General features: G+C 41.0%; 1 protein-coding gene across 1 annotated transcript in view; it reads left to right on the top strand.

Moving 5' to 3' along the window:
* The first annotated feature begins 1,560 nt into the window (after positions 1-1,560).
* The window catches only part of MTMR1 (myotubularin related protein 1), a 79,978-nt gene continuing 70,696 nt past the window's right edge, over positions 1,561-10,842 (top strand). Inside the window, 2 exon segments of the mRNA XM_070760151.1 lie at positions 1,561-1,632; positions 10,450-10,531. Of these exon segments, the coding sequence (XP_070616252.1) occupies positions 10,472-10,531 (60 nt within the window). The 5' untranslated portion in view covers positions 1,561-1,632; positions 10,450-10,471.

Here is a 10,842-nt window from a genome sequence, read left to right as displayed (position 1 = left end):
TCCATGCCATTATTATTGTTATTATTATTATTATTATTATTATTATTATTATTATTATTATTTTTGTATGCCGCCCCTCTCCGCAGACATTATTATTCTATTCTATTCCATTCCAATCATTATTCTATTCTATTCTATTCCACTCCATTCCATTATTATTCTATTATGTTCTGTTCTGTTTGTTCTGTTCTATTCTATTCCATCCCATTATTATTATTATTATTATTATTATTATTATTATTATTATTTTTGTATGCCGCCCCTCTCCGCAGATGTTATTATTCTATTCTATTCCATTCCAATCATTATTCTATTCTATTCCACTCCATTCCATTATTATTCTATTATGTTCTGTTCTGTTTGTTCTGTTCTATTCCATCCCATTATTATTATTATTATTATTATTATTATTATTATTATTTTTGTATGCCGCCCCTCTCCGCAGACATTATTATTCTATTCTGTTCCACTCCATTCCATTATTATTCTATTATGTTCTGTTGTTTGTTCTGTTCTATTCTATTCCATCCGATTATTATTCTATTCTATCCCATTATTATTCTATTCTATTCTACTCCATTCCAATCATTCTATTCTATTCTATTCCATTATTATTCTATTCTATTCTGTTCTGTTTGTTCTGTTCTATTCCATCCCATTATTATTCTATTCTATTCCATTCCATTATTATTCTATTCTATCCCATTATTATTCTATTCTACTCCATTCCAATCATTATTCTATTCTATTCTATTCCATTATTATTCTATTCTATTCTATTCTGTTCTGTTTGTTCTGTTCTATTCCATCCCATTATTATTCTATTCTATCCCATTATTATTCTATTCGATTCTATTCTACTCCATTCCAATCATTATTCTATTCTATTCTATTCTATTCCATCCCATTATTATTCTATTCTATCCCATTATTATTCTATTCTATTCTACTCCATTCCAATCATTATTCTATTCTATTCTATTCTATTCTATTCCATTATTATTCTATTCTATTCTGTTTGTTCTGTTCTATTCCATCCCATTATTATTCTATTCTATTCCATTCCATTATTATTCTGTACTGTTCTGTTCTATTCTATTCCCCCACATGCCATTCCATTATTGTTCTCTTCTGTTCCATTCCGTGCCATGCCATGCCATGCCATGATTATCCTACCCTCTCCTATGCTATCCTATTGGAAGAGTGCGTCGGGGGGCTTCTGAGGGACCTCAACCGGGAGAGCGATGACTGAATGGGGTCTTCTTAGATGCAAAGCCCCCTTTGCAGATACACCCACCGGATTCGGAGCCCGAGGAGATCGCCAGCCAGCCACAGCAGCCTTCTACCCCCACCCCACCCCCTCCGCCCATCCCGCGGGAGAACCTTGCTTTCTTCTCCCAGAGAAGAAACTACACTTCCCGGCGCTCCCCGCGCGAGGGCGCCCCAAGGAGGAGGAGGAGAAGGACTCCATCTCCCGGCGTACATCGCGCGCACGCCCGGCTTTGCCCGTTGGCTGGCTGGGCTGGGCGGTGGCGGCGGCTTCTTCCTGTCCAGGGCGCCGTCACGTGACATCGGCGGCGGAGGGGGGGCGGGTTTCGGCGAGGCTGAGGCGGCCGCCGGCGGAGCAACCGGGTGAGGGGGCGCCTCGGAGGGAGACCCGGAGGGTGAGGGCACCGCGGCTGAAGGGGGGGGGGGACTCGCCAGGGGACCCAAGGACGCGGCGGAGGCTCCCTTCAAGGAGAAAGGTAGCCACTCAGGATTGGGGGGGCTGTTGGGGGGGGTCGCCTTTCTCTGAGGCGCTGGCTGCCCAAAGGGCTGACAAGGAACGGGGGGGAGACCTTGGGGGCGGTTCTTTTGCTTTGCAAAATGTTTTCTAATGTACAATGTGAATATATACATATACATATACATATATATACATATATATAAATAGATCTATCCTAGTTTCCCTTAATTTTCAAATTCAGCAAAAAAACATGTGACATATACATATCTATATATACACACGCAAACACACACACATACATATACATACATACATACATATATGAGGGGGGGCACAAATTGATTTTGCACCTGTGTTGGAAAAACAATATATTCTATGTATCTACATCTATTTCTTTCTCTCTCTCTATTATCCGTCCTTGTCTCTCTCTCATTTATCTATCTATATATCATCTATGTCTATCTATATCTGTCTGTCTTGTCTATCATCTATAGCTATCATCTCTGTCTGTGTCTGTCTATCTATCATCTCGGTCTCTATACAGCTATATAGCTATATAGCTATCATCTCTGTCTGCATCTAGCTAGCTAGTTAGCTATCATCTCTGTCTATCTATATCTATCTTGTCTGTCTATATCTATCATCTATCTCTATCGTATCATCGTATCATCTCTAGCTAGTTAGCTAGCTATCTAGCTAGCTATCTAGCTATCATCTCTGTCTTTATTTATTTATCTATCTAGCTATCATCTCTGTCTGTATATATTTAGCTAGCTAGCTATCATCTCTATCTATATCTATCTTGTCTGTCTATATCTATCATCTATCTGTATCTATGTATCATCTCTAGCTATAGCTGTTAGCTATCTAGCTATCATCTTTGTCTCTATATAGCTATATAGCTATCATCTCTGTCTATATATCTATCTTGTCTGTCTATAACTATCATCTATCACTATTGTCTATGTATTATCTCTAGCTATAATCTCTGTCTGTATCTATCTAGCTAGCTAGCTATCCTATCTATCTATCTATCTCTGTCTCTACCATCTGTCCATCTATCATCTATCTATCCTATCTATATCTGCCTCTACCATCCATCCATCTATCTATCTATCTATCCTTATCTATCTATTATCTATCCCATTTACAAAGCCACCCATCTTCCAAGGGTCAGTCTGGGCAGGGTACAAGCAAACAGAACGACTCCGAAAAAACCTTGAGAAAACCATGGAAACATAAACACAGCTAATCCCCTGGGAGAGTCCCACACCACAGAGCCATTTCATGCTTTGCAGATTCCCCCTCCCCTGAGGCTCCCCACTCAGTTAAGGCTGGGCTGCCTCGCCCAGACCACCCCTCCCTCATGCACCTGTGGCTTCCGAGCACCCTCCCCCAGCAGCCTATGCTTCCTTCTTACAGCCCTCCTTGGCTCTCACTTCTGCCTTTAATCCGCACTTCTCTATTGAGTTGCTCTGTATGTTCCTTTTCCCCTCATTGAGTAAAGGAAATACATTGTGTGTATTTTAATGGGTTTTTTTTTTAGTTTTTAAATGTAACTTTTAATCTAACTTAACTGTATCTCGATGTATACTACCATTTTTATATGTTGTATGCTGCCCCGAGTCCTTGGAGAGGGGCAGCATATAAATCTAAATAATAATAACAACAACAACAATAATAATAATATGATGATGATAGTAGTGGTAATAATAATAAGAAGAAAGAAAGAAAGAAAGAAAGAAAGAAAGAAAGAAAGAAAGAAAGAAAACAAGAGTTGGAAGGGATCTTGGAGGTCTTCTAGTTCACCCCTCTGTCCAGGCAGGAGACCCTATACCATTTTTGACAAACGGTGGTCCTATCACTTCTCAAAATCTCCAACTTCTCCAACATCACTTCTCAAAACCCTCCACCCATAACTTCTAGAGCAGTGGTTCTCAACCTTTTTAATGCCACGACCCGTTAATACTGTTCCTCGTGTTGTGGTGACCCCCAACCATAGGTCTAGTGCCAATTCTCCCAACAGAGCTTGAAGCTGATTGACAGGAAGGTCAGAGGAACACCCCCCACTGTCAACGCCTGATTGGTCGGATTGTAAAAATATGTCCCAAGGCGCCAGAAGAGAAGCTTTAGGTCCTAACACCAGGGGAAATTTGTCTTGTCCCGTGGTCTTAGGCGACCCCTGTGAAACAGTCATTTGACCCCCAAGGGGGTCCTGACACCCAGGTTGAGAACCACTGTTCCAGAGGCAAGTTGTTGCAATCTAAATTGGTAAATTGCTACCTTGAAGTTGTAACCCTTGGGCTGGATGCAGGCAGCGTTTCTTTGACAGGAATGGATCTCTCCTATCGACTCTCTCTGGGATCCACTCCATATTCAATTCAATTCTATTTATTAGATTTGTATGCCGCCCCTCTCCGAAGACTCGGGGCAGCTCACAACAATAATAAAAACAATATTCCAGCAAAAACAAATCTAATATCAACCCTGATAAGACGGAGTAGCTGTGGGTTTTGCCTCCCAAGGACAATTCCATCTGTCCGTCCATCACCCTGGGGGGGGGAATTATTGACCCCCTCGGAGAGGGTCCGCAACTTGGGCATCCTCCTCGATTCACAGCTCACATTAGAGGAACATCTTTCAGCTGTGGCGAGGGGGGGCGTTTGCCCAGGTTTGCCTGGTGCACCAGTTGCGGCCCTATTTGGACTGGGAGTCACTGCTCACAGTCACTCATGCCCTCATCACCTCGAGGCTCGACTACTGTAATGCTCTCTACATGGGGCTACCTTTGAAAAGTGTTCGGAAACTTCAGATCGTGCAGAATGCAGCTGTGAGAGCAATCATGGGCTTTCCCAAAAATGCCCATGTAACACCAACACTCCGCAGTCTGCATTGGTTGCCGATCAGTTTCCGGTCACAATTCAAAGTGTTGGTTATCACCTATAAAGCCCTTCATGGTACCGGACCAGGGTATCTACGAGACCGCCTTCTGCCTCACGAATCCCAGCGACCGGTTAGGTCCCACAGAGTGGGCCTTCTCCGGGTCCCGTCAACAAAATGTCGTTTGGCGGGGCCCAGCGGAAGAGTCTTGTCTGTGGCGGCCCCGGCCCTCTGGAACCAACTCCCCCCGGAGATTAGAATTGCCCCCACCCTCCTTGCCTTTCGTAAGCTCCTTAAAACCCACCTCTGTCGTCAAGCGTGGGGGAACTGAGACATCTCCCCCTGCCTTTGTAGTTCTAGTGCATGATATGACTGTATGTATGTTTTTTTAATATTGGGGTTCCTTGCTTTTAGATTTTTTAAATGTACAATTGTTATCTTAGATTTTAATTGTTAGATTTGTCAATATATATTGTTTTTATCACTGTTGTGAGCCGCCCCGAGTCTGCGGAGAGGGGCGGCATACAAATCTAATTAATAATAATAATAATAATAATAATAATAATAATAATAATAATAATAATAATGCACATAAAACCCTATCATATTTTTAAAAAGCAAACAACATATACATACCCAAACATAAATATAAAGAAAGCCTGGGGGAAAGGTGTCTCGACTCCCCCCTGCCTGGCGGTATAGATTTCATTTCATTTCATTTCATTTATTGGATTTATATGCCGCCCCTCTCCAAAAACTCGGGGCGGCTAACAACAGTCATGAACAATGTACAGTAAAAATCCAATACTAAAAACTAACTTAAAACCCCTTAATATATAAAACCAGCATACGTACAAACATACCATACATACAGTTGTATCAGCCTAGGGGGGGAAGAAGTCTTAATTCCCCCATGCCTGGCGGCAGAGGTGGGTTTTAAGTAGCTTACGAAAGGCAAGGAGGGTAGGGGCAGTTCTAATCTCTGGGGGGAGTTGGTTCCAGAGGGCCGGGGCCGCCACAGAGAAGGCTCTTCTCCTGGGTCCCACCAAGTGGCATTGTTTCGTTGACGGGACCCAGAGAAGACCCACTCTGTGGGACCTAACTGGCCGCTGGGATTCATGCGGCAGAAGGCGGTTCCTGAGATGGGTCTTGCTGTCTGGTTCATTTGGTTCAGGGGCTTTGCCTCCCCTGTGATAAGAGACTTTTTGAATTTTGCACGTGGTTGTTTTGCTCATCTGTTTTCATCAGTCTTGGAGAGGGTGTTGACTACATCCATAAGCATTTGTTTGTTTTCCTTCTGGCCCCTTCCATAAAGATGAAGGAGGAAAAGAAATCTGAAGCCCAAATAGGTATGTTTTTCCATGGCTTAGGAATTTGTGGGACTTTCCCCTTTTATTCCTCCCCCCCCCCCCAAAAAAAAGGAGGGGAAGATGACCGGAAAACTTGAATGGCATTGGGTGTGGGTGCATTGGATCATTTTGCACATTGGGGCTCATGATGGAGACGTGATGGAGAGCAACACTGTTGTGGGATTGTCTTCCTGAGTGATTCAGCACACTGGAAATTAAACTGTACGAAGGGAGTGGACTTACGAATGCCATGGTATTAGAATGAGTCACAATGTTCTTGCCTTGTTTGCTTTCTTGTGAATTTATAATGAAATCGGTGTAGAATTAGCCTAGAATTGGTTCTAGAATTAATACATTCTATTAATTCATATAGAATTATGTTACTATTACTATTACTATTGTTGTGAGCCGCCCCTTGGTGTGCTCTGTAGCGATGTTTTGAGGGTGGGATTTGAAACAGATAATGTCCAGGATGCGAGGGGTCAGTAAATATTTTCCCCGCCCTCTTTTTGACTCGTGCAGTATACAGGTCCTCAAGGGAAGGCATCAATTGCTTTTTCTGCAGTTCTATTACATCCTATTAATTCATATATAATCAATACATCCTATTATATTCCTGTTGCTTTTATATTCTCTCAGAAATTCTGCAACCAAGGAGATAGACAGATAGCATGAATGGTGTGTATATGGTGTGTACAGTGTTCCCTCGACTTTCGCGGGGGATGCTTTCCGAGACCACCCGCGAAAGTCGAATTTCTGCGACGTAGAGATGCGGAAGTAAATACACTATTTTTGGCTATGGACAGTATCACAAGCCATCCCTTAACACTTTAAACCCCTAAATTACAATTTCCCATTCCCTTAGCAACCCTTTAGATTATTACTCACCATGTTTGTTTATTAAAGTTTATTTTAAAAATATTTATTAAAGGCGGATGAAAGTTTAGCGATGACATATGATGTCATCGGGTGGGAAAAACTGGTATAGGGGAAAAAACAGCGAAGAATTTTTTTAATTAATATTTTTGAAAAACCGCGGTATAGACTTTTTGCGAAGTTCGAACCCGTGAAAATCGAGCGAACACTGTATATCCATATAAATTCTGTGTGTGTCTATATGTCTTCAGTATTATTTTACTGAAAGAGTAGTAGATCCTTGGAACAAACTTCCAGCAGACGTGGTTGGTAAATCCACAGTAACTGAATTAAAACATGCCTGGGATAAACATATATCCATTGTAAGATAAAATACAGGAAATAGTATAAGGGCAGACTAGATGGACCATGAGGTCTTTTTCTGCCGTCAGTCTTCTATGTTTCTATGTTTCATGCATGGACATCTTTCCAAGTATCGTAGTTGTGGTAGTGACACGGTAGGCCGCACAACTACAAGCCAAGCCAAACCGAGTGATATTTCTTAGACTTTTCAGAGTAAAGTTTACTAAGACATACAGGTAATTACTGTATGCAGGCTGGTATAGGCAGTGGTCAGTTTCTTCTTCTGTTTTTACTCCACAATGTTTTTTTTTGTTTTTTTTTAAATAAAAATATGTTTATTGGTTATACACATTAAAAACAGGGTACAGAAAAGGGAATACTGTATATATAATGTACATTCTAGCAATTATAGTTTACTTATATAGCATGCGTGATTGGGGAAGGGGAAGGAAAGAAAGGGAAAGGGATTTAGAAAGAAGGGAAAGAAATACAAGAGGAGGACGAATAGAAAAATAGAGCGAAAAAAGAGTAATAAGAAGAGGGGGGGCAGGGTTGGAGCTGGGCCTTCTATGTTTTGCGGCCTGTGGTTTAAGCATATAGGTGGTATAGAGTTTTATCCATAGGTATTTGACGTAGTCGCTAGTGCCATCATTTATCAGTGATTTAGGAGTTTGTTCATTCAGTTTCTTTGTAGTTCAAAATTTGTGTCGATCGATGTTTACATTTTCTCGTTTCAATTTGGTATTATGATTCATGTCGTTATTTACTGGTTTTACACGTTGTTTTAGTTGGACATTTTTCTTGATGTATAATTTTTAAGTAATTTTTTTTTTTAACCAATGGTACCATTTCTCCCATGCTTTGTAGAAATCTGTCTCATCCTTGTTTTGCAGTTCCATTGTTAGCTTGGACATTTCTGCACATTCCATTATTTTAATCAAAAGAGATAAAAAAGGTTGGGGTTTTTTTCCTGTTTCCAGTATTGTGCGTATAGAATCCTTGCGGCTGTAATAATGTGAATTATAATACCGTGTTCCCTAGATTTTTGCGGGGGATGCGTTCCGAGACCCCCCGCGAAAGTCGAATTTCCGCAAAATAGAGATGCGGAAGTAAATACACCATTTTTGGCTATGGACAGTATCACAAGTCATCACTTAACACTTTAAACCCCTAAATTACCATTTCCCATTCCCTTAACAACCATTTACTCATTGTTACTGGTACTCGCCGTTGAATAAGACACTTAGTGATCCTGATATTTATAAACATAATTATTTATTAACAATAATTATTTTTTTTGTTATTTATTTGCAAAAATTATTAGTTTGGCGATGACGTATGATGTCATCGGGCTGGAAAAACCGTGGTATAGGAAAAAAACCGCGAAGTATTTTTTAATTAACATTTTTTGAAAAACCGTGGTATAGGCTATTCGCGAAGTTCGAACCCGCGAAAATCGAGGGAACACTGTATATCTGTTTTCTTTATTAAAATTTTGTCTTATGATTCCTAATAAAAAATAGTTTGGGTTTTGCATGGATGGTCTGGGAGGTGATGTTATGTTTCTTGGGGGAGGTAACTTGAGATCCTTAAAAACAAAAATGGCAGAGAGAAAAAAAACATAGCTGTGCCTTAAAACAACAGAAGAAACCCTGGCAGAGACCACAGGAAAGGACAAACACTCCCTCGGAGTTGCTAAAATGCTATTTTGAGGAGGCCAAATAAAGAAAGACTCACTCAAAAGTTCTATTTATTGGCAGATTCGGGCCGCAATTCTCAAAATCAGCAAAGGATTCGCTAATTTGTTATTTACATTCAGCTCCTGCTAGAATTATTTTGAGCGCTGATTTTTTAAGGATTGTATGGATAGAAAAATACCCTTTTAAATAGTGGATCACAGTTGAAAATAACACACATAAAACACTTCTTAGTTTTCTCTTCCGAAGAAAACATTTTCTGGCCGTGCAAGGGTTTTCCTTCCCCTTTTTTACTGGACCCTCTTTAATCAATGCCATTTCACTTGCAGCATAAATGCTCAAATTCCCGGAAAGAAAGCCTGTGGCTTTGAGCTTTGCTTTTTAGCCACTGAGAAAACGTCTCTGCACAGATTTTAGCTTCTGCAAAAATCTGTGCGAAAAACCATCCAGTAACACCACCCATCTTGCAACTTCAGTTTATTTAACTGGACGTGGTTGTAGTATCCTCCTCGATTCCAAACAAGCCAGCCTGCAGCCCTTAGCTTCTTTACTATAATTAACTTGGAGTCCTCGCTGATCTCAAGTCCACATATGCTTAATATAGGCTCAATTATAGAGGAATCTTCAGAACCCTTCATTTGTTTCCTCAGAGCCAGAAACATCTTAAAAAGGAGACTGCTTTGCATCTAAAAATAAGGATATCAGTAGTTTTTGAGTTACAACCACAAGGGAGGCCAAAATTTATGTCATTAAGTGAGTTTTGCCCTGTTTTATGACCTTTACTGCCACGGCTGTTAAGTGAATCGTTCCAGTTAAATGAATAACCTTGTGGTCCAGTGACCCTAGCTTCCCCATTGACTTTGCTTGTCAGAAAGTCACAAAAAGTGGTACCTTTTATTTTTATTTTTATTTGGTGAGCCCTCCACCTGCTTAAAATATTGCAAAAGGAAACCCCTATATAGAATTGCTTGGTGTGTGAAATCCAACTAAAACTGATACCTCCTCCTTACTGCTCTGCATCCATACCGTGTTTCCCCGAAAATAAGACAGTGTCTTATATTAATTTTTGCTCCAAAAGTTGTGCTACGTCTTATTTTCGGGGGGTGCCTTATATTTCTCAAATAAGACAAATTCACAGGCAGAAAAGCTGATACCCCCAAAGAAAGTGTACCGTACGGTACACTGATTACGGTACGGTACCTGTCAGTATGGAACCCACACACACAAACGACGGCACTTATATGGTACAACAGTATACTCCCGCTATTGCAGCTTCCGGCCACCAGAGGAGCTACAGTCTACATACTGTAGTGGAGACTGTAATGGCGGTGAGACAGCAGCAGACTGTGTCTGCTGTACTGGACGATACAAAGCGATGGAAGGCGCCAGCAGGGGAATGGTACTGTATGTTTTTCCACCGTACCGTATGTAAACTTGATTACGCCTTATTTTCGGGGGGTGCCTTATATTAGCAAATTCTGCAAAACCTCTGACATGCCTTACTTTCGGGGTACGTCTTATTTTCGGGGAAACAGGGTAATATTTGATCTGACGTCTTCTCTGGTCTCTCTCTTAGCAGATCTTCCCCGCCGTTCTCCAGCATGGCTTCCTCAACGCCTCGATGCAACTCAAACTCCTTGGAAAACGCCTCCATTAAAAAAGTGAGTGTCTTCCCAAGCTGCTTTTAAGTCAGATATTCCATAATTACCGTGTTTTTCTGAGTATAAGATGCATCTTTTTCCTCCCTAAAAGAGGCTTGAAATTCAGGTATGTCATGTACTCTGAATGTAGTTCCCCCCCCCCCGCCCTAATTAAGTACTAGCGATCTTCCCAGCTCTTATCTTGCAGGTGCTTTCATTGTTACTCTCTGCAAAGAATGTTTTCCAAGCCCTAAGTCTTTGCAGGGTTTTTTCCATTGTTCTAATTTGCTCTGAGTAAGTTTCTTTCCAGCCCTAACCAGGTGCTAACGATG

The sequence above is a fragment of the Erythrolamprus reginae genome, chromosome 8 (assembly GCF_031021105.1).
Source record: "Erythrolamprus reginae isolate rEryReg1 chromosome 8, rEryReg1.hap1, whole genome shotgun sequence".
Lineage (NCBI taxonomy): Eukaryota > Metazoa > Chordata > Lepidosauria > Squamata > Dipsadidae > Erythrolamprus > Erythrolamprus reginae.
This window is presented reverse-complemented; position numbering and strand designations above follow the sequence as displayed.